Below are 22,957 nucleotides of genomic sequence, written 5' to 3'. Positions count from 1 at the left end.
TCCCCCAAAATAAGCCTCCTGGACAATCCCCCCCGATAGGCAGGGCACCACTCGCTGACCTAGCAGTATCCTGAAGGCACCAAGCCGCGGGAACCCGGTAGGGGACAAAGGGGCTCGCATTGCTTGGCGCCTTCAGGATACTGCTAGGTCAGTCAGCGGTGCTGTGCCCAGCTGGAGAGCGGGGTTGCCAGGCAGCTGCTGTCTTGCGAGCGGGCTCCCGAAGAGCCGGGCATAGCCTCAGGGTCGAACGGCTCTACCAGCCCACAGTCTCCCAGCAACCCAAAACAATAAGCCCTCCCCTGATAATAAGGCCCAAGCTATATTTTGTGTGTCAAAAGGAAATAAGACCCTGTCTTATTTTGGGGAAAACACGGTATCAGTATGAATATATAGAATGTCACATTTCACTGGGCATTCATCTACAGAAAAAGTGAGAATATAAGCAGATGTATGCTCTTTTTTTAAAAAAATTCTTGCATATTTCATAGACAGAAATATGGTTTTAAGCTGCAGTATTCTTTCTATGGGATGTGGTGGCTCAGTGGATAGGACGCTGAGCTTGTTGATCAAAAGATCGGCGGTTTGAATCCCTAGCGCCACGTAACAGAGTAAGCTCCCGTTACTTGTCCCAGTTTCTGTCAACCTAGCAGTTCGAAAGCATGTAAAAATGCAAGTAGAAAAATGGGAACCACTTTGGTGGGAAGGTAACAGCGTTCCGTGTGCCTTTGGCATTTAGTCATGCCGGCCACATGACCATGGAGACGTCTTTGGACAGCGCTGGCTCTTCGGCTTTGAAACGGAGATGTGCACTGCCCACTAGAGTCAGGTGCGATTGAAATAAATGGAAGTTTAACAGACTCTATTCAAATTGGAAAAGGTACAAGACAGGGTTGTCCTTTGTCCCCATTATTGTTTATTATAACTTTGGAAGTATTGTTGAATAAAATACGGGGCTTGGATGGTTTAAAAGGGATCAAGATTAGGCAGCAAGAATATAGAGTCCGCGCTTTTGAGGATGATTTGGTCATAATATTGGAACAACCGCAGGAATCCAGTATGGTTTTAATGAATACGATTAATCAATATGGTCAAGTGTCTGGCTTTAAAATAAACTTAGGAAAAACCAAAACATTAGCTATAAATATGAATATTAAACAAAAGGAAGAATTAGGAGTGATGCTAGGATGTGAGGTAGTTAAAAAAGTCAAATATCTTGGAGTTAACATTTTAACTTCAAATGGGAAGTTATATAAGCATAATTATGAACCACTTTGGCATAGCATACAGACAGAGATGAAAAAATGGGAGAAATTGCACTTATCTTTGCTGGGCAGGATAGCGGCAGTGAAAATGAACATTTTACCAAAATTTTTATTTCTTTTCCAAATGTTACCTATACTTAAAAAAGATGCGAACCTTTTAGAATGGCAGAAGGGTATCAACAAATTTGTGTGGGCAGGAAAGAAGCCGAGGGTAAAGATGAAAATAATGCAAGATGTACGTGAGAGAGGAGGACTGAAACTACCTAATTTAAAACTATATTATGATGCAGTGGCATTATCTGTAATTAGTGATTGGATTCATTTAACCAATGATAGAATATTGAACATTGAGGGACACGATCTGGTATTTGGTTGGCACGCTTACCTGTTATTCAACAAAAAATTGGATAAGAACTTTAAAAGTCATATTTTAAGAAATGCTTTATTGCGGGTTTGGAAGAAATACCAATATAAATTAAATGACAAGATACCCATGTGGGCAATTCCTAGACATGCAATTGAAAATATGAATACAGCACAAAAACAGGACAGATTTACTTACAGACAGCTTCTTACCTCGGAAAGGGGGGTATTACAATTAAAATCTTTAGAGGTATTAAAAGAGGAGAAGGTAGTTCAAACATGGTTCCAGTATGGGCAATTACAGGCTAGGTGGAAAATAGATCAAAAAATTGGTTTTATTCAAGTTGAGGATAATCTGTTTAAACAAATAAGAGATCAAAGCTTAATGCATATAAAGAGGATATATAATGTATTAATACAGATGGATTCGGAAACAGAATTAGTTAAAGATTGTATGATAAAATGGGCTCAAAATATTGAGGAACCAATAATGTTGGATACATGGGAAAGAATTTGGGTAAGAAATGTGAAATTTACACAAGCTCAAAATCTGAGAGAAAATTTTTACAAGATGTTCTACAGATGGCATTTAGATCCTAAAAAGTTGGCTTCTATGTATCCGAATGTACAGCCTAAATGTTGGAGGTGTGGTTCTCTCGATGCTACATATTATCATATATGGTGGACCTGCCAAAAGGTTAAGGCATTTTGGATAAAAATATGGTGGGTCATGCAAAATGTTTTTAAAAGAAGGATAAAGTTTATTCCTCAGTTATTTTTACTAGGTATATGTACTGATTTTACAGTGGTAGAGACCAATTTGATTCTGCACCTGATAACTGCAGCAAGACTGTTGGTGGCGCAATATTGGAAGAAGGAAGACTTGCCTACAATCCAAGAATGGACATTGAAAGTAACAAACTTAGCTGAAATGGCTAAGATATCGGCATATCTCAAAGATCATTCAAATGAGAGATATAAACGAGACTGGAAAAAATGGATTGACTATATACAAAATAAATACGGGACTAAGAAATTCCAGTTAGCCTATGCTTAAGATCAGAAATGATTTAAACTGTTAAAAGTCAGTTCAGTAAGAAGAAGCTAAGTTCAATCTAGAATGTCATTAATTTCTTTATTTCTTTTTTCTCAATAGATTTTAGACTGTGTTAGTTAAAAATCCATACCGTGTACGGGTTCTGGGAAGTCGGGGGGGGGAAGGAGGAGGGGGGATGGGGGGTGGAGGGAGGGAGGGGTATACACAACAAAAAAAAATTGTACTTCAATGTCTTAATGATTGACAAATGATGACATATTTGTGTTTTTTTTTTTTAAAGAAAAATAAAAAAGTTCTCTTAAAAAAAAAAAAAGAAAAGAAATAAATGGACTTGAAAAAGTTCAGGCTAAAGGAATTCAACCAATTATTCCAGTGAATCAGCTTTTAACCATGACTCTGTAATTATTGACGCAGTATCAGTATCACTCTGGATAGCGAGATGGGCGACATATAAATAAAATAAAACAATATTCCAAAATATATCTTGTATCACAGAAAGATAATTTTTTCCCCTATTTGTCTTACTACATTTCTCTCTTTCCTTTCTTCTTAGGTTCTTAACCCCACTCTTCCCTGTTCCCACTTTTGCAAGAGAGATTAGTCTGAGTGTGTGAATGAGCCAGGGTCTTCCAGGAAGTTTCATGATAGTGTGAATTTGAACTTGGTGTTTGCAGTGTAACAGTTTAACTCCATCTTCTGGAGAACTGAATTGCAGCTAGATCTGTCAGTGTATGCATTGGGAGGATACCAGATTAGGAAGGACTCTGTATATCTGTACATCTATATGGACCTTCAAGTCAATGTTGACTCCTGGCAATTGACTGGACAAGTCCCTGAAGTTTTCTTGGCAAGATTTCAAAAGGGGGTTTCCATTGCCGAGGTGGCGCAGTGGTTAAATGCAGCACTGCAGGCTACTGCTAGATCAGCAGTTCAGCGATTCAAATCTCACCGGCTCAGGGTTGACTCAGCCTTCCATCCTTCCGAGGTGGGTAAAATGAGGACCCAGATTGTTGGGGGCAATATGCTGACTCTCTGTAAACCGCTTAGAGAGGGCTGAAAGCCCTATGAAGCGGTATATAAGTCTACTGCTATTGCTATTGCTATATTCCTTAGGGCCAATAGAGAATGACTAGCCATGGTCATCCCACTGACTTTGGATCTAAGGTGGGATTAGAACTCACGGTCTTCAGGTTTCTACCCTGGTGCGTTAATTCCTTAACCAAACTGATCCTTTTTAGTTGAGAGGATTACTAAGCAGTTATGCTGTCAGATGTAGATTTTAGTGGATAATATACACAACTAGTTTTTCCATACTAGTGGAGCTACCTTGAGTTGCCTCAAAAGAAGACTTCTCAACCTAGGTATGTCCTGGGTCCAGTGTTTGAATACATTGTTTAAGATTTCCTCCATTCTTTAGCTTCTTTCCTGGTTTCTTATTTCCACTGCCTGCAGAATGACTCCCCTCCCCTTTTTAATATTTACAGAAGGCTGATGGGACTTGTAATACCAACTTCAAGACAACAAAGACACGAGAACAGGTTTTCCAGGTTTTTGAGGAATTCATTAAGGGAAACACAACTATATTGGTAAGCTAACCATGGAAGTTTGTGGTGACAGTTTAAATTCTCGATTAGGGCTTGGTTGCCCAAACGGGTGCGGGATTTTGTGGATGATTCCTTACAGCAGTGGTTCTCAACCTTCCCAATGCCGCGACCCTTTAATACAATTCCTCATGTTGTGGTGACCCCCAACCATAAAATTGGTGTCTCGGTTCCTAAGACCATTGAAAATATGTGTTTTCTGATGGTCTTAGGCGATCCCTGTGAAAGGGTCGTTGGACCCCCAAAGGGGTTCCGACCCACAGGTTGAGAACCACTGCCTTACGGAGAGCCAGGATGTCATTATTACCATCAAAAAAGAGATCTTAAATCTCTTTGAATTTTTCTTTTAAATCAGTGTTGTACCGGGGTGGAATGGGGTGGTCTGGTCTGTCTCAGGTGCAGGCAATAAGAGAGCTGCTGCCAAAGGTGAAGAGCAGGTTAGCAGAAGGAGTGCAGTGTAGTTACTTCTGCCAGCGTGCCAATCAATTGTGTAGTGATGGTGATGGTGGTAATGGTGCAGCAATGGCAGAGAAAAAAAATGTGTGTCTTCAAGTCAGAGCTAAAAAGAAGCTTCTTGCTTGAGAAGAAAAACGTCTTCAAAGAAAAAACATCCAGTTGCCTCTTGAAAAAACACCTTTAGGACAACCATGACCTGGATGACTGAGAATCTCCATAGACATGTGGGCATTCAAGTCAGTTTTAATTTAACTTTCACTTCTAGTTGTGTTGGCAGCATTTTTCGGAACTGGCTTGCCACTGCCTCTTTCTTAGAGCTGAGAGGGTTTGATCAGCCCAAGGTTACCAAGATGGCTTTATGCCTAACACGGGACTAGAACTGGACTGTATCCTATTTATAACAATGCCTTAACTTCTATACCAAACTGGGTCTTAGTGATGGAGGAAGGGGATGTTAAATATTATTGTGATAAATAATTAAAACAATATATTTTGGGTGTCAAATATAGTAGATACAGGAAGTCTATTCAAATTAGACGTTAGCTCTGAATCAAAGAAAATCCAAGCTTTCTTTGATTTGAATTTTGGGTCTGGCTGAATGAAAATGCTTGATCGCCTTGAATTCTTTTATCATCCTCTTCAGCTTTTGATGAACTTTCGTACGTTATATTTCTTGGCTACCTGATCCGCTTTTGTACAATATATCTACTGTGTTTTCCCCAAAATAATTATTATTTTGACCCCCGAAATAAGCACTTGGCCTTATTTTTGGGAAGGTCTTATTATTTTTGAGGTGCAAGAGGTGGCGAGCGTGGTCACCTAATGGCTGCTGCTGTGTTGCAATATTTTCAGGAGAGGGCTTATTTTAGTGCATGAGCTCAAAAGCCTGATTGGGCTTATTATCCGGGGAGGGCTTATTTTCAGGGAAACAGGGTAGTATTACCTAAAGAGCAGGTGCAGAAGATGAGGCTGTGGAACAGCAAGTTCCCTCTTGTTATATATGAAACTACTTAATCAGATTGTTTATGGAGCAAAGTGTCACCAGTATATTGATTACACTCAGCTTAACAGAGACCAACCGGTTCAGCAGTGACACTATTGCATCAAAGGTGGGGGAAAAGAGATGATAGAAACAGAATACAGGGATTGGCAGACATTCTGTTATAGTTTTCAGCCAACTCTAGGATGGGTAGGAAATACCGTATTTTTCAGAGTATAAGATGTGCATTCAGAGTATAAGATGCCCTTCTAAAAGATCATGGAAATGTTGGTGCGTCATACACCAAATTCAGCCATTTTTGGCCTCCCAAAGCCCTGACCCCCGCATCCAGTTTTTGCAAAAAATGCAAAAAAAGGGTTTTGTCCTCCCTGGTCCCCAGGAGTACTCTGCAGGCTTCAGCAGGGCTGGGGGGAGGCAAAAATGCCCCAGTTTTGGCAAAAAATGAGCCATTTTCCACCCGTTTTTTTCAAAAATGGGGGCATTTTTGCCTTCCCCCAACCCTGCTGAAGCCTGCAGAGTACTCCTGGGGATCAGGGAGGACAAACCCCTTTTTTTCTTACTTACCTCTTCGAAATCTTGGTTCATCTTATACACCAGTGTGTCTTATAGTCCGAAAAATAAGGTACTTCAACCCCGCAGTCAGGAATTAGGTTTCTGCCACATTGTTGGTAGACTGTATGTCAAATGGCTCAATAACAATATACTTTCTGATGGTTTTTCCCACTATTGTGTTAATTTTCCTTTTGCCAATGTGGAAGAAATACTTTTAAGTGATTCACTGCTTCTGTTCTATTTTGAACAGAAAAAATATTTGCGGCGTCTGTGTGAAATTCGTGGCATCCTTGAGACTTCTGTCTTCTTTAAGCAACATGAGGTGAGTTGCTCTGATTGATCTAGTAAGTAGTGTTATATTTAATGAAACATGCTTATACAGATAGTCCTCGACTTACAACAGTTCATTTAGTGACCATTCAAAGTTACAACGTCATGAAAAAAGTGACACGACCGTTTTTCATACTTACGACAGTTGCAGCATCCCCATGATCACATTCAGATTGTTGGCAACTGTCTCACATTTATGACAGTTGCAGTGTTCCAGGGTCGTGTGATCACATTTTGTGACCTTCTGACAAGCAAAGTCAATGGAGAAACCAGATTCCCTTAACAACCGTGTTACTACCTTAACGGCTGCAGTGATTGACTTAACAACTGTGGCAAGAAGGGTTGTAAAATGGGGCAAAACTCACAATAAATTTCTCGCTTAGCAACATACAATTGGGGTCATAGATCAAGGACTACCTGTATATTATCTGTTTCTATTCAACAATTGCAAGAAATTTTAAATACAAATGTGCTCAAATGTACCACGAAAGTCATCCCGTTCCAGGGCCTTTTTCCAATACAAAACCTTCTCTTTCTATGAATCAGCCTGAAACCAAATTGTGATGCAATTCAGAAAAAAAAGCTGGGAATGGCATGCTGAAACAGTGTACAGCCAAGCCTTGCTGCTTGTTACAAAAGATGTCTGATACATATGCAAGGAATCCAAATTTGTGGGGCAATTCATGAATCTCTTCATGGCTTTGGCTTCAAAAATGGAAATATATGCCTGAATAAGCTTGCTTGTATCTAGTATCAAAAACAAAAAAAATGGAAAGATCTCTATTGCCTTCAACCCATTGCTTTCAATATTCAACAATATTAGCTATTTAGCTCTGTGTCTATAATATTCAGGTGAAAGATATTAAGATACCATTAATACTGTATGCTCCTCTTGAAGTTGAAACTACAGTAAACTAGTGAATATAAAATAATCCCAGTAGATATTGTTTGTGGCAGTTTTATGTATGAATTAAGTGCCTCCTGTACATATATGAATTATGTATCTACTGTACAACAAGCAATATCATCTTAAAAACACCCAGGAAGTGGGCCTTCTCTTTTACAGCGGCAATGACATCATTCCAGATATATATATATGGATCCCACCCTAATGATGTTCAGGAAATCACTAAAACTTGATTGTTTTCATAGTCTGGGATACATTGGTTGTAGAGTCTCCATTATTTAAGTTTGGTTTTATGGTATGTTGTATTGTTCCTCTGGTTGGGTATAATATCTTTTTCTATATCCTGGGTGCAATTTTTTTTTGGTAATTTGTAAGTTGCTAAGAAGTTGGGCAGCCTGAAAATTGGATAAATCAATCAATCAATCCAACAAAGTCCAATTATCCGTTGAGATAAGTCTTTGTTGGACAGAGCACGCATTTGTCTGTTTTATTAGTCAAAGGAGATTGTAAATGCACACATTTCTTTATAAACTGGTTGTGTGTTGGTTCTAACTATAGGTAACCTTTGATTTATGTCCACAATTCACCCCAAAATTTACCTTGCTAAGCGAGACATTTTTTAAGTGAGTTTCGACCCATTTTACAACCTTTCTTGCCACAGTTGTTAAATGAATCATTGTAGTTGTTAAGTTAGTAACTCGGTTGTTAAGGCAATCTGGCTTCCCCATTGAGTTTGTTTGTCAGAAGGTCACAAAAAGTCATCACGTGATCCTGGAACACAGCAATTGTCTTAAATCAGTTGCCAAGCATCCAAACTTTGATCACGTGACCATGGGGATGCTGCAATGGTTGTAAGTGTGAAAAACAGTCATAAGTCACTTTTTCAGTGCCGTTGCAACTTTGAATGATCAGAGTGAACTGTTATAACTCAAGGACTACCTGTATATGGAGACTGGAATCACAACCAGCCAATCATCAGGTAACATGTAAAGTTTCAGGAAATTTAATAAATCAGGTTTTGGCCTTCATCTTTTGTCTCTTTCTATTTTCTGTAGGTAATTGGAAGTTCACTGTTATTTGTGCACGATGAAAGTGAACATGCCAATGTGTGGCTCATTGATTTTGGAAAGACCACTTTTCTTCCGGATGGGCAAATCTTGGACCACAGGATTGCTTGGCAAGAAGGAAACCGGGAAGATGGATATTTATTTGGACTGGACAATTTAATTGATATCTTAGAAAGTATGTTGGAGAGATGAGAAATACTAACCTGAAGTTGCTAACCTTTCTATAATTGCTCCCTCCGAAGCCTTTTAAAATTCTTCCAGGACCTTGGAGGCATCCAGAATATGGAAGACTTCAGCAAAAAAGATGTAATTCCTAACCAACCATGAAACCTAAACAGTTCAGAAGCTAATCTTGAATGCACCAAGCAAAGATAAGAGTTATGCAAGAAATAGGATGGTTGTGAACATTTGGATGATGATCAGGACATTTGCTTACATGTAAACCAACTAATTCAGTATTGCTGTTTATTGACCTTGGGCTTAGAGTAGAAAAAAAATATTTATATCAGAGATCTCCTTCAAAGAAGAAATCCTCAAAACCAACAAGCAGGCTTCCCTCCTTTCTCCAGCGTTTACACTGTAAATATTCCCGCGTTCGCATATATGCAACACATCTTGGAACTTGGTGCAGAATATATAGATTCATAGTTTTCCTTTTTTTAAAAAAAACAAATACTCTAGTTTCTATTCTTGTACAGAAAAAAAATGAAAATATGCACAGAATGCTGCTGAAGCTTTAGAAACCAAATGGCATCTCATAGACAATGCAAGAATTTACTCTTGATCCTATCCTCACTGTCTAACTTTCTCTTTTTTTGCTTAGCCTTGTTTCCTTTGAATTAGTTTCCCCCCCCCTTCCCATTCCTGCAAAAATATTATGCACTTTGTCAGTACAACTAACCCTCCCAAAACATTGAATACCAAATTAACCTGTTTAACCTGCTCACATCTAAGTATAGATAGAGTTTTAAATTGCCATATATAAAGAACTCTGGGTACAACTGACATAAAATCAATTTGTGCAAAGGACACGAATAGCCGTATTTATTCTGTTTCAGAATAATTAGTGAATAACTGTCTCTGTGTTTGACACTCTCTGGTAGAGATGCTTAACAATTGTAAAAGGTAAAATGTTGGTTCTCATCTAAAGAGTTTGGTTCCTATCTAATTGCATTAATGTCTCTAATTGCTAACATGTTTTAAAGAGAGGCTGGGATTGATTTTAAGGCTCCTAGATTTAAGATTCTTGTAATCCAAGAAATTGTAGAGACAAAGAAGAGCCATGTATTTTAAGATATTTAGCTTCAGGGTAATTTAGTGACTTTGGTGTGCGTGAATACAGAAATGACACCTAAGCAGTCACTGAATTTGAATATTTGTGGTATTATCCTACTTTAATGATTCAGTTTATGAAATGAAACAATTATTAATTTACCTAGTTGAAACACACTCTCCCCCACACACACATCTAGAGATTAAATCTTCAGACTTGTCATTCAGTGATAAAACAGTTTAATCACCAAGTGACTTCCCTACTTTGTACTTCTGGTTGGATCTACTAGCAAGCTTTTGAAGGTTTAAGGGAAAAATTATCAAGCAGAATGTTTATGGGGGTTTTCAGGCCTTTAGTGCTTAGGCTTTGTGTTAAAAATCCACTTGGTACATCAATTAATCTGGTATGTATAATTGATTGTTTGGATAAAGGCTCAGGAAGTGAATGCAACAAAATAGAAACTTTGCAATATTAATTCTTGGTTCTTGTGATTTGCGGTAGGCTTAAAGTCACACTGATCAAAAATGCCCCCTCTAGTCTGCAGAAAAACCTCCCTTCACAGAATCGGTCTTTGGACCCCAAGAGGTTGGGGGGCTGCTGCTGTAGATAGTCTGATGAGCATTAACTTTAAAAAAATGGCCTCCTATTTGCTTGTCAGTTTCAACAGACTCACAAATCAATTTTAGCCACACTTTAATTCTTTCATCTCCATGTCTCTTTTGGTCTTTTGGTCATGGATGAGACAATATAAATATTTTGGTATTTCATGCTGCAAAAAAACTAGAAGGCGCTAATCTACACTAAAAGTCAGATAAATAAAATATACCCTCACTTATGTATAGATAAATTCTTGTTTAATAAATTGAAGCTGTCCAGGCCACACAACCATCATTAGGTTGAAGAATTCAAAGTTGCTGTTCACAGTTTTTAAACTTTCATAGCAACCCCTGAGTGTAACGTGAGAATCTTTGGAAATAACTAATTTTAAATTAAACGTGTAATTGGCCAGAATTTTTAAAAATGGCTACTAACTATATTTTTATATATGTAGTTTATTTTTTAAAAAATAGATCTTATAAAGTTGATACAGGGTTACCTGGATGTAGAATTTTGTATAATAATTAGAGATGGGATTGGAAATTATGATTTGGAACAAAATTATTTATAAATGTACCGTATTTTTTGGAGTATAAGACGCACCAAGATTTTGAAGAGGTAAATTTTTTAAAAAAGCTTTTGCACTCTGCAGACCTCCCAAACCCTCTGCATGCCTCATTTTTTGTGAAAACCGGGGCATGCAGGGAGTTTGAGAGGCCTGCGAAGTGCTCCTTGGGAGAGGGGGCCAAAAACAAGCAAAAGAACGGCCCATTTTTTGCGAAAATAGGCCCTTTTTTTGCCAAACAAAATGGGCATGCATAGCCTTTAGGAGGCTTGTAGAGTGCTCTTGGGGGATAGGAGGGCAAAAACAGCTGGATTGTATGTCAGTTTTTCACTCATTTTAGCCCTCCCCAGATCCCAGGAGCACTTTGCAGGCCTCCCAAATCTCTGCACGTCCATTTTTGTAACGTAGGTGGGGTTTCAGGAGGCCAAAAATGCTGTATTCAGTGTATAAGATGCATTCAGATTTTCACTCTCTTTTTGGGGTGGAAAGGTATTCAGTGTATAAGATGCACCCAGATTTTCACTCTCTTTTTGGGGGGAAAGGGTGTGTCTGATTCTCTGAAAAAATACAGTATTTCAGCCTAAAAGTTATTTGTTTTTTTTAAAAAATGAGAACAACTCATTTATATATTGCTGCTTCTTATACACTTTGAAAAAGAGCTCAGGACACCAGAAAGTTTTATAATAAACTTTGCCTGTGATCTTCCATTCCATTTTCAAAGCATTCCAAGCCCATTCTTTCCCCAAAGGACCTTTCTTCAGTTTCTTCCACCATGAGCCCAATGCTTAACTCTTTTCTTGAGGATGAGGCAGCTGCTCTCCAATTGAAAAGTGAAGAATGAAATAAATGAATAAAATCTGCATTTTGGCCGCCTCTGGAAAAAAGGACAGTCCAGATTTGCCAAGATCTGAAATGTTGTTGTTTGAAATGCATCCCGGCTGGATTGTATGTCAAGGCTATGTCAAGATGCAGAGATGCTGTAACACTATCATGGAGGTAAAACTTCATAGAACCAGATAGCAAAAGTGGCTTGGGAATAATTTTGTTTTCATTTTCTTTAGGGTTTTCCAAATGATGGCTTGTTAGAGGGATATGCAGATGGTATCTTGGTGCCCTGTTTAAGATTATGCGTTTCAACATTGTTGGTTAATTCCAAGCCACTGGAAGAAGTTATATAAGAGTTTTGGTTGAAAATATCTATGATTACTATGATACCAACTCCTAGTAGAGCTTTCAAGGGAAGAGTTTAAAATAGAATCTTGTCAAGTTTTATCTTGAGTGTCATGGTAGATAACACTATAAAGGCAAGCTCCATATATCCACCTCCCCCCGCCCCAAAAATGTTTTGGGTAACCTCCGGTTTCCTTTTTAAGACTTTAGAAATACTTTGGTATTTCTCTGTACTTATGTATGGAGACACTCCTCTTCCTTGTATACATTTTGCATCTGACAATCTCTTACCTGCTGTTCAAAGGATCAATGAGTTTTTGTTGCCTTCTGCTATTTTTTTTAATCATTATCCTAAGTTGCCTCTCCATCTAAGATCTGATAACCAATCTGTAATTTCTGACTAGTTATTGCTCAGGCTACAGACATATAGTAATACAAAAAGGATAGCTTTTGTCATTTCTAATTTCTCTTCTTCGTATCCTGATCTTTCCAAGCTCTCTCTGGTAGGATTGGCCTACCATATTTGACCATAATTATCTTATCTGGTGCCTTTTAGCTGTTTTATTAAAATGTGGTCTTTAGGGCTATCTAGGAAAAACAGATAATTCCTAAACAAATCCTGATCAAGGAAATTTTATGAAACACTTTTTTGGTTTCCCATCCCCTCTTAAAAGAAATAGCTGCCATAAGTTTCAGTGAGGAAAATGACACACTGAAAATTACTTCAAATTCAGTGCCACAAACATTTATTTTTCCGTACACCTTCCAAGAAATATATTTTTCTTGACTTTTTTAAAAAGTAGACATGCTTTTCACACAGGTTTGTTGTGGGACTCCATATGTTGTTGTGATGCATTTACTTAGGAGCTGAAAGGAAAAGTGCAATATAGAGAATGGCAAATAATTTTGTACTTAAAAGAGTTTTACAATCCATTGAGAATTTAGAGTTGTGAGTTTTAAATAGAAAAAGCTGGACTCTCACCTGCTGAATTCTATGAATCAGATAGCCAAGTTGACTTTAACTACAACTCTAGTTTTATTACTACTTGCATACAAAAACTTTTTTCATTTATAGACAATGTTGTGCCAAACACTACAGTGTGAAGAATTTGGGTATCCTAATTGTATGGGTTTAAGAACCTGAATAGTCAAAATGTGCTATAACAAATAAATATAATTAAAAACATGTTCATTAAATTTTTATATTAGATGTCCTCCTGTTCTTGGTATCATGTCTCTTTCTTTACTGGGGACAGATGAATGTCAAATTAGATAAATAAATGGGTGCACAATAATAGTATTAAAGAAAACAAAGAATCTTTGGGATTTGCAATATTTTCCTCAGACCCCTAGTGCAGAAGGAAAGGTTTCATTAATTATTAGTATATACTATTGTATGAGATTTTTTTTTTAAATGGAAGTCTATATTGCCATTGATATAAGTGGTGGGAAGAGGAACTGTAAAAGAAAGTGATACAATACTCCTGAAGTTCTAAAACTCTTATCAGAAGCACAAGAGAGATTCTCTGTTTTGTTTCCTCTTTTTTTCTTTCCCTGATAAGTATGTGGGGGTGTTAAAAAGAGTGATGGAAACTGCACATGCTTTACTATTGCTGTACTTTTGGGCTGAGGTTGAGACTTCTCTTTCTTGGAATGAGGTTGGGTGGTAACAACAAATGTGACATATCAGTGTATATCCCCAACAGCCAGAGCCTGAAACAGAAAACTTCCTCCCACCCTTCTGGCATAGTTAAAAATGATATCCTGAACCACTAGGTCAAGCCATAGGAAGGAATAAAGATGTCTTAGATGGAGATATGCAAAATATGTTGCCTAGGCCAATGCCTGTTAAAGTGAGGTCCTCTGGAGGTCCCCAAGACCTTCTCAAGGGTCCAGAAGGTCAACATTATATGCCATCTTATGTTGAAAAATAATACAATATTAAACTCCCATCAAGTGCTGTGAGAAGCAGTAACAGTAGTGAATGTGTCAAGTTTAGTTTTTAAATATAATCCATGCAAACAAAAGCTCTTTAGATGTCCTCCATAATTGTTTAAAAGTGGGACAATATCATTACAGAAAAAAGTTTGAAGGACTGGTCTAGGCAAAAGGGATTGAAGTGTTTTTCAGGTCCATGATTGGATGACATTCAGAAGCAACTCAGGCATGTCCCTTCCTAATCCGCTGAGGAGGAGGTACAGAACTAGGGGTGGTATACACTTAAATTCCCTACTGGTTCGCAAATATGAGTGCTTGCTCACACTTGCTTCACTCCCATGCGCCAGCTCCGCGCATGCACAGATCTGCGCATGCGCTTTTGGTGAAAAAAGGGCCTAAATGGGATGCCTTCGAGCCAGGCATGGGTAGGCAGAGCCACCTGTGATTTAAGCTACAGGTTTGGGCGATCCGGCCTGAACCGGTAGAATACCAACTCTCTACAGAACAATTGTCTTGCAAGTTTCTGTTTTTATAGCCAATTTCAATAAAAGTAGTTTTAATCTGTCTGCGGAGCTGACTTCCTGTTCTGGTTTACTTACTTCTGGGGCTGACCGCATCACCCATATTTTCTAAAATGTAAACTGCTATGGGGACTGGTGAGCTGAGTTTTCATTAACATATCTTGATTGAAAATAGGCAGGGCTAATAAGATGATTTCAAAAATGCTTTTTTTTCCTTTTTGAAATGATGGGAAATTATGTGGAGTGCATAATTTTCCCCTTAAAACAAATAATAAACATTCTTCAGTCAACATAATGCCAAGATACACCCTGAAATACAGGTATATTCTAGTGAAGCAGCTGAAAGGATTTATCTTTTTACAGTTACTTTTATTGTATCAGGAAAAAACAATGAAAGTATATAGTGCTGTTTTTGCTTTTATTGCACAATAGTCTTGCCTTAGCATGGAATTTTATGAAGAGTCAATCTTTCTTTTTTCAATTTATAATCCTCTGATCTTACATATATTGCTACCATAATTTTTCTTCCAAAGAACTCTTCAGAGGCTGGAGAGAGAGGAAATAGTTATAAGTAATTATAATGCAGGCAAAGGATAATGTTGCAGGATCCAATCTGGGTCAGTCTCTGGAACCAGAGGTTTAATCTTCTGAGCTTTTGGACTTGTGCTGGACTCCTCAGAGAACTTCTTTCTCACCACAACGTGGGACACATTCTGATGAGAGAGTAGTTCTCTGAGGATGGGCTCCAGCATGAGTCCGAAACCTCGTAACACTAAACCTCTGGTCCCGGTGACCGACCCAGATTCTACCCTTCAATTATACAGATGCCTCAACAGACCTGAATCTGGAATTGACACTGAGTCTGCGGAGAAATTACAATTTTGGGAGAGTATTTTATCCATTAGCATCCATCTTCTCTAGGCTACTACAAAAAAAGGAATGTCAGAACAGGATGGTAAATCAAATTATGCCTGGATCAAAGTAAACTATGAAGATAGCACAGCAAGCCATAATAAGTCGTGGAAAGGTAAGAAGTGCAACCAGGATCTTGGGATCCAGTGAGAAATTGTATAGCCACATAGATTATAGAGATACAAAATAAAAGCACTGTGCACTAACAATAAGGACTTTATTTTTCTAAAACGGTATTAAAGATCTTTGGGAAATGTTTCTTAATCATTAATTTTGCTAAATAAAGTTTTAACAGTGGTCTTCAAGAAAACTTTCTGCTCTTGCTGCACCAAACTAATGAATTACTTAGGCTTTACTTCATGATTCCAAAGTTTTGTGGAGTTTGTGGAAAGAAGTCCATTACTGCCAATAAGGCAGATAATTATATTGTGATTAAAATGACATACAAACATAACATATATACCTATTATTTGCACATTACACCAAACTCTAAGACAAGAATATACTGGTGTAAGCTTTTACAGCCAGTATCTGTTGAGCAGTGTTGGGTTTCAAGGTTTAGTAACGTTGGTCGTCTTGACAATAAATTTCATGACGTTTCACTTGGGCTTGTGGCTGGTATCTTCACAGACAAGGTAGTCTGTGTACCCTCTGAAAATCCCAGCCATAGTTGCCATCGAAATGTCAGGAAATCTCTTATCTCGACCATGGTCACTAAACCAAGGCCAAGAGAAAAGCTTAGCTAAGCTCAAGAACTGATAACAACAGAACAATACTGAACATCTTCTGAAGACTTTACCTTTCAGCTGGAGAACTGTAAAATAAAATAAATACAGCAAGACTGATTCTAAAAAGTAGCATATATAGCCTTGAACATGTCTCTTGAGCATCTACCCAGTTTATACATCAGTTCCATGAACATACTGTACACAGTCCTCTGAATCCTTTGACAGCTCTAAAGTCTGTATTGATTCCCTGCAGTGAAACACGCTCAAAAGTTACCTTGTGTAAAACAGAAATGCATCCTTGAAATGACTAGGGCTAAAATGGAATTTTCTATGAAGATTTATGATTTAAAGAGTTACATTGCCTAATAAATTCATGCTGCTTCTAAATATCCTTTTCTGTCCCCCCAATCCTGTTCTGAACTTGCTAATAGGGAACATGAACCATAACTCCTTAATTTTCAAGAAGGTTGGTGACCCTTGGTCTGGATTCTATTGAACACAGACTGCTTGTACGTTAGGGCTGCCTTGTGAGGTCCATTAAAAGCATTTAGCCCACTGAGCTATAACTAATGAGGAATAATTCTGACTACAGAGACCTAATTTGGACTTTGTGGGGCAAAACCATTTTCAGTAATGAAAAGGAAGGCCTCTGTTCAACTTGCTCCTTTGCAATCTTTTATTTGTTTTCTGTGCTTTTTCTGCAGAAAACAGATAATTTCTGTCCTTTTTAAATCTAGTTTCCTTGTTCCCATTCACTTTGGGCAATAGTGCCTTAAGTAAACTAAGTATATTTAATTTCCCATACAGCATTATGATAAATCAGGTGGAAAGTACAATAATTTACAGACCACTGGTCTAAACCGGTAATGATTGGTTTTTGCCATTTCTTACATATTCTGTTTTATGATATAGATAATTTTTATTAGAGGTGATTGGGTATGACCAATTCCAACTAAAGCCTGAACCAATGTAACAAGGACATCATTTCTTTCTGTGACCATGAATTTAATAGATTGGAACCAATGTTACATTTTGAACTGCTTCATTGGGCATTCATAGGAAAGGAGGCCAGAGAGTGATATTAATCCGCCCAATTTAAGAATAGGGATGGAGGACATTTTAATTGCTCTTGCAGCCGTACCCAAAGTTGAAGATATGATTCTTCGGCATCCCCTGTTACATAGGAGTAACATTCAGATCATCAGACAAGGAGAGACCAGAATCTCTCTCCCTTGAGGTTTTCTCTGTCTTGAAAACAAACTTGCTATCCCTGTGCAGACTTCCACTCCTAATGACCGTGGCTGGCTCTACAGCCAAAGGTGAAGGATGACCTATTTCATAGCAGAGGTCGTCATAAGCATAATTCACATTGCCGCAAGGGAAATTCTGCAGCTTCACCAGTTCAATCCCGCCAATATCAATGTGAGGAGAATGGTTCTGACTTGGAGATGAAGGGGATGCCCGAGAAGTAGGGGAGGGGCTATAAGTCCCATCAAATCCAGAATCTTCTCGCTCTTGCATTGTGTTGAGTTTAGAGCTGGGACTGGATTGGCAATTATTCTCCATCACCCAGGATCCATATGTTGGGTTCCAAAGGTTTTTGGTTTTGTTCTTCAACTTATGTGCTGGCTGACTTGTGGAATCCAGTTTCTGGTTTAAGACTGGTTGAGCCCAAGCCCCACTGCTGGAATAATTGAAACGTGGCAAGCTGGGTCTTCTTGCTCTCCAGTTACTAAGGTTCTCCACTAATAGCTCTTGGGGACATTGTCCATATTTGTTCCCAGAATCATGTTCTTCAATTGCTTGGTGGCTTATCTGAGGGCACTGATTCCCAAGCAAAGGAACTATCCCTGTGTTGCTATTTGGATGTAGCACAGTGCTTCCTTCATCCTCTGGTATGGGGCTGCATTCAATGGGCAATTCGGTATGGATCACGTCAGGGTCCTAAAAGACAAACCAAGATGTTGGATTTCTCGTGCTACTCTTCGTAAAAAGGCTTAGCAGACATTCTCTCTTAGAGTTGCACAAGACCAAACTAAACAAAATCCATAGATGCATGGTCTTACTTAATTTAGAAAAGGCTTTTTTCCAAGGCAACTAGGCTTTCTTCTTTTTTCTTCAGTTCTGACTGAATGGTGAACTGAATATGGTGAATGGTGAATTGAAGAAGCACCTTGGATGAGAAGTGAAGTATCTTCAAGGAAAAAAGAAAGTCCAGTTGCCTTTGGAAAAAGCATCTTTGGGACAACCATAATCTGGATTATTGAGAATTTCCACACATATGCTCTGGAAGAGAGATGGTGATTCATTAAGGCAGTAGATATTATATGTATGTGTGCACGACTCTTCCTTTTCTTAACATTTCCCAGAAGTGAAGTACACACCATTAATTTCTGATTATAATCAATTGTGCTTCTGAATATAAAAATATATAAAATTCTTCAGAAAACCTCTCCAGGATGTAAGGAATTGTGTGCAGGGGTGGGATTCTACCTGTTTGGACCGCTTCCAATGAATTGGTAGCTCCAACTATCAGCTGGTTCACTCTGACTTTAAAGTGAGCCCACCCCTGCGCTATACTCACCTATATTTCCTTTTCCGAAGCCCAGCTGATAGGCGCAGCAGAGTGGATTGCCGCGCCTCACCTGTTTTCCTCACCAGCAGTAACACGGAAGGTGAGTTTTCTATAAACTGCACATGTACACTCAGCGAACTGGTTGTTAAACCCCTAAGATCCCACCCCTGATTGTGGGGTTGTGGATGGGTAGGGTAGGAGTGAGGAAGAAGACAAATAAGAGTTCAGAAGGCAATCACAAACTAGATTGGCCAATTATCAGGATCATCTGATCACAAGTGAGTGAGGGTCCTGAAATTTTTTGCATAAGAAGACCACTTACTTGTGTGCAGTACTTGATCCTTTCCAGGATTGTAGAGAAATTTGGACGGTATTCAGGACTGTGCTGCCAGCATTGTGTCATGATTCGATAGCTTGAAGAAGAAATTGGAATAAAGAATAATTTCTCTCAAACAAGCGAAGAGAGGAAGGTTTCCCCTTTATTAGAGAAGATGAGGTTTCAGTGTCAGCAAGGACTTTAAATAAGGGTTCAGTGAAGCAACGTTGGTCATGGCCTCGGGAGATCTCCAAGATGATTCACTTGTCCTCATACCATAAGCAAATGTTCAGATGGTAAAAAGGGGGGGGGGGGCATGTTCATAATTTTACAACAAAAAGTAGCGCCAGAAGTTTTTCAGCCAGCTACAATAGGAAGCCAGGCACAGTCTTCCTTTTTTTTAACTCTCTTCTTGCTCATTTAGAAGATCCTAATGATTTTAAGGAAAATATAATGCTGATATCTCTCTCCCCCCTCCTCCCTCCCCTCCTCTCTGGTCTGCCTATTCTCCAGTGTGGGTAGGTAGTAAGGACAACATTTATCTAAATTGGTACAGTTTTGATAATCCTAAACTTTAAAGAGTGGTATTAAATATATTAAATATAATCTTGATTGTTTTCTGAATGTCCCCCTTTTTATTTGAATAAAGCAGTCATACTCACACAGGTCCAGGGCAGTTCTTGGGGGGGTCCATTCTTCCTCCACTGGTAACAAACTCTAATACTTCCTGGTTGGTTTTGCAAGGATAAGGCATGTAGCCCAAGGAGAAAATCTCCCAAAGCAGCACTCCAAAGGACCTGACATAAATGAAGTCAGAGTATTATCCTTTGGGTTAAGTACCATCAAAGCCGTTTATCCCAGTCTCTACCATTGCTTCCCAACCACCCTCCTATTAGTTATGGACAGAGAGCTACCAAAATATTGTTTCCGCCACAACAGTCCCTGCCACTTCTGTTTATCTCAAAAAAAGTGATTTAGCCTGTAATCCTATCTGCAGGTAGCTGAATGTTGAATGTTGAATGTTTATTATACTTGTATGCCGCCCTATTCCCTAGGGACTCAGGGCGGCTAACAAACAAGTGGGGAAGGGGGGGATACAAAAAACGAACAAGACAAAAAACAAGATACAAGAAACAGATTAAAAACTTCACAACAATCGCAACCATTCAAGTGGAGCTGGGAATAAGCCTCCCGAATGCTTTGAATGGACTTCTCAGCAGTTATGAAGCCAATTCCACAGGCCAAGATTAAAGAGAAGTATTTACCAGGTGTCTGTCTTGGAAGTGAAGATGCCTTCCAGGAAAGCTTCTGGAGGCATCCACTTGACCGGAAGCATGGCTCTCCCACCTTTCCGATAATAGCTTGCTCTGGCCAAGTAGAAAAAGAAGAGCATTGTAAGGCAACAAAAAGATCCACTCTTTCCTTCTTCCCTGCATTTTCCCTGCAAGACTGCATTTCACACAAGTAGCAATAGCAATAGCACTTAGACTTATTTACCACTCTACAGTGCTTTACAGCCCTCTCTAAGCAGTTTGCAGAGTCAGCATATTGCCCCCAACAATCTGGGTCCTCATTACAACCACCTTGGAAGGATGGAAGGCTGAGTCAACCTTGAGCCTGGTGAGATTTGAACTGGCAGTCAGCAGAAGTAGCCTTCAGTACTGCACTCTAACCACTGTGCCACCATGGCTCTGTAAGTAAGTCTGAACATCTGCTCTTAAAATGAAATATTCACTAGCATCAATAAATAAAGCGCCCATCATTCCACCTTCCTTCTTATTCCATGGATAGATAATGTCTCTACTGCTGCATAATCAAGTAAAAGTGCTGTGAATTGCTCCCCCAATTTAATCTTGTTAGACATTGATACTTTTTCTTCACATTGAAATAAACTTTTAGCCATCCCACTTCCCTTCTCCTTACCTATAGATATCTCGGGCCATTCCAAAGTCACCGATTTTGGCTACTCGCCCAGAACCAGAACAAGTCAGAAGGCAATTCCTTGCAGCTATGTCCCTTTAAAAAAAAGTCACACGTTTACAAAGTGGAAGTTAGTAATATTAAAAGACTTAAGTATTAGACACTTCTCATTTTTGCAAGAACATGTTGTCCTAGCACTTTATTACATTCAAACAGTCAAATATTGTTTCCTCTGAGTAGCCTATTTCACAGGGTGAAAAACCTACCACAGAAATATAGTGTGCAATGTGACCAGCCTCAGCACTATCCAATCTTCCTAATGCCCCCCCCCCCAAATCTAAGCAGGATTGGATTTAGTTAGTACAAAGCAAACCACCTCCATGCTGTTGCTGAGAAAACTACATACTGCTGCTCTCTGAGCTTGGTTGTTTTATTAGATAACAACAGTACTGATGATGTTTTCTAGTTTGGTAATTAAATGTCTTCCAGAAAACAACCAAGCCCAGAGAGTACCAAGGACCCCACATTTTAACCCTTAGCTACAAATATTCTCCTTTATTGGTACATGCTGTTGAGCTTGACCCAAGAGAAGCATTTTTTTAATGTGACAGCTGAGGAAAATTACTAGATACCAGAAATGTGCAAAATGTTTCTGAAGGTTTTTAGAGGGCTGTGGAGCCCACAGTTTTGAAGACTCATTTTAGCTTTCAAGAAGCACATGCCCCCCTTTAAACAACTGATGCAATTGCCTATGGACACTTTTAGTCCTTTGTTAATTTAATCACTGCTTTAAGTACATGGATGTATTCTGGTTCCCTACCATTTGCAATGTTGTCAAATTTCCTTGGAAAAGTTAGAAGTAAGTCAGAAAACAGAGCCTGGAGCATTCCTTATATGCATCTCTGAATTTTGAACCATAATTTAATTTTACTACTTGATTTATTTAGTATTTAATTTATCATACATTAAAAAAATGGATAGCCCAGATTGGAATTGCCAGTCAAACAGTGTAATAATGCATCAAACCAGGTTTGGATCAGTTTTTTTTTTTTTAAAGTGCTGAATAATTCAGAATCTCCCTTCTCCCCCATGGATGATCTACTCACCTAATCCCAGTAATTATAGTCTTAACACCGTCTGAATTAATAGCAAAAACAAATTTCACCATGAGCATTTTTGTTTTTAAAGAAGCTTGACAAATGCTCATTTTCTAAAGTTATATTGAAAAGGAAATTGAAAAGAAGGAAAATAGGAATTATATGAAATTGTTTCACTTCATCACCAGTCTGACTCCTGCTTATGACAGATGTCTCAGGAAATGGAGGGGAAATCTTGGTCCTTCTTTGCCCTCCTGTGATAAAACAGCCAATATGTGGCCAATACAGATTTTGTAATTTAAAGTAGAGATGGGTAACATGGACTCCTCCAGATACTATGGAATTCCAACACGTATCACCCATCCAACATACATGACACTGAAGAAGGACTCAAAGTGCAGTCTAACAATGTTTCTAAACATGCTTTGCTAGTTGTAAGTTTTGGGAGACTTAAAAACTTCTATAAGGCCCCACATTGCGGAAAGCTATAGTCTCCAAATACAGGAGTGTAGTCAATTCAGTATTAGCATCTTTATCATATTTATAGACAGCCCCTTTATAGCCGCATTACTGAGATGTGGCTCACACTTTGCACATTGCTGATAGCTAGTAATTTCCCTGAGATATAATATGTTTTCTCAGCAGTAATATAGAAGTGGTTTGCCTTGCACTACATCCAGTCCTGCTTAGCTTTTTGGGAAACAGGCAAGGTGGAAGGAAGAGAGGCCATCTTAATCTTCTGATGCAACA

The 22,957-nt window shown here is 38.7% G+C and overlaps 2 protein-coding genes across 2 annotated transcripts in view; one reads left to right on the top strand and one right to left on the bottom strand.

Moving 5' to 3' along the window:
* Positions 1-13,414, top strand: part of ITPKA (inositol-trisphosphate 3-kinase A) — a 65,123-nt gene extending 51,709 nt beyond the window's left edge. The window contains exons 5-7 of the mRNA XM_014065535.2: positions 4,167-4,268; positions 6,542-6,613; positions 8,584-13,414. Of these exons, the coding sequence (XP_013921010.2) occupies positions 4,167-4,268; positions 6,542-6,613; positions 8,584-8,787 (378 nt within the window). The 3' untranslated portion in view covers positions 8,788-13,414. The remainder of the gene's footprint in view (positions 1-4,166; positions 4,269-6,541; positions 6,614-8,583) is intronic.
* Positions 13,415-15,771: 2,357 nt separating this feature from the next.
* The window catches only part of LTK (leukocyte receptor tyrosine kinase), a 112,420-nt gene continuing 105,234 nt past the window's right edge, over positions 15,772-22,957 (bottom strand). Inside the window, exons 26-30 of the mRNA XM_087722376.1 lie at positions 21,114-21,206; positions 20,456-20,557; positions 19,853-19,987; positions 19,197-19,287; positions 15,772-18,243 (exon numbers count right to left, since the gene is read on the bottom strand). Of these exons, the coding sequence (XP_087578502.1) occupies positions 17,476-18,243; positions 19,197-19,287; positions 19,853-19,987; positions 20,456-20,557; positions 21,114-21,206 (1,189 nt within the window). The 3' untranslated portion in view covers positions 15,772-17,475. The remainder of the gene's footprint in view (positions 18,244-19,196; positions 19,288-19,852; positions 19,988-20,455; positions 20,558-21,113; positions 21,207-22,957) is intronic.

Source organism: Thamnophis sirtalis, unplaced genomic scaffold (genome assembly GCF_051295495.1).
Source record: "Thamnophis sirtalis isolate CommonGarterSnake01/CBP01778 unplaced genomic scaffold, rThaSir2_p1.2 scaffold_1, whole genome shotgun sequence".
In the NCBI taxonomy this organism is placed as follows: domain Eukaryota; kingdom Metazoa; phylum Chordata; class Lepidosauria; order Squamata; family Natricidae; genus Thamnophis; species Thamnophis sirtalis.
Note: the sequence above shows the minus strand (reverse complement) of the source record. Positions and strands in the feature narration are given on the sequence as shown.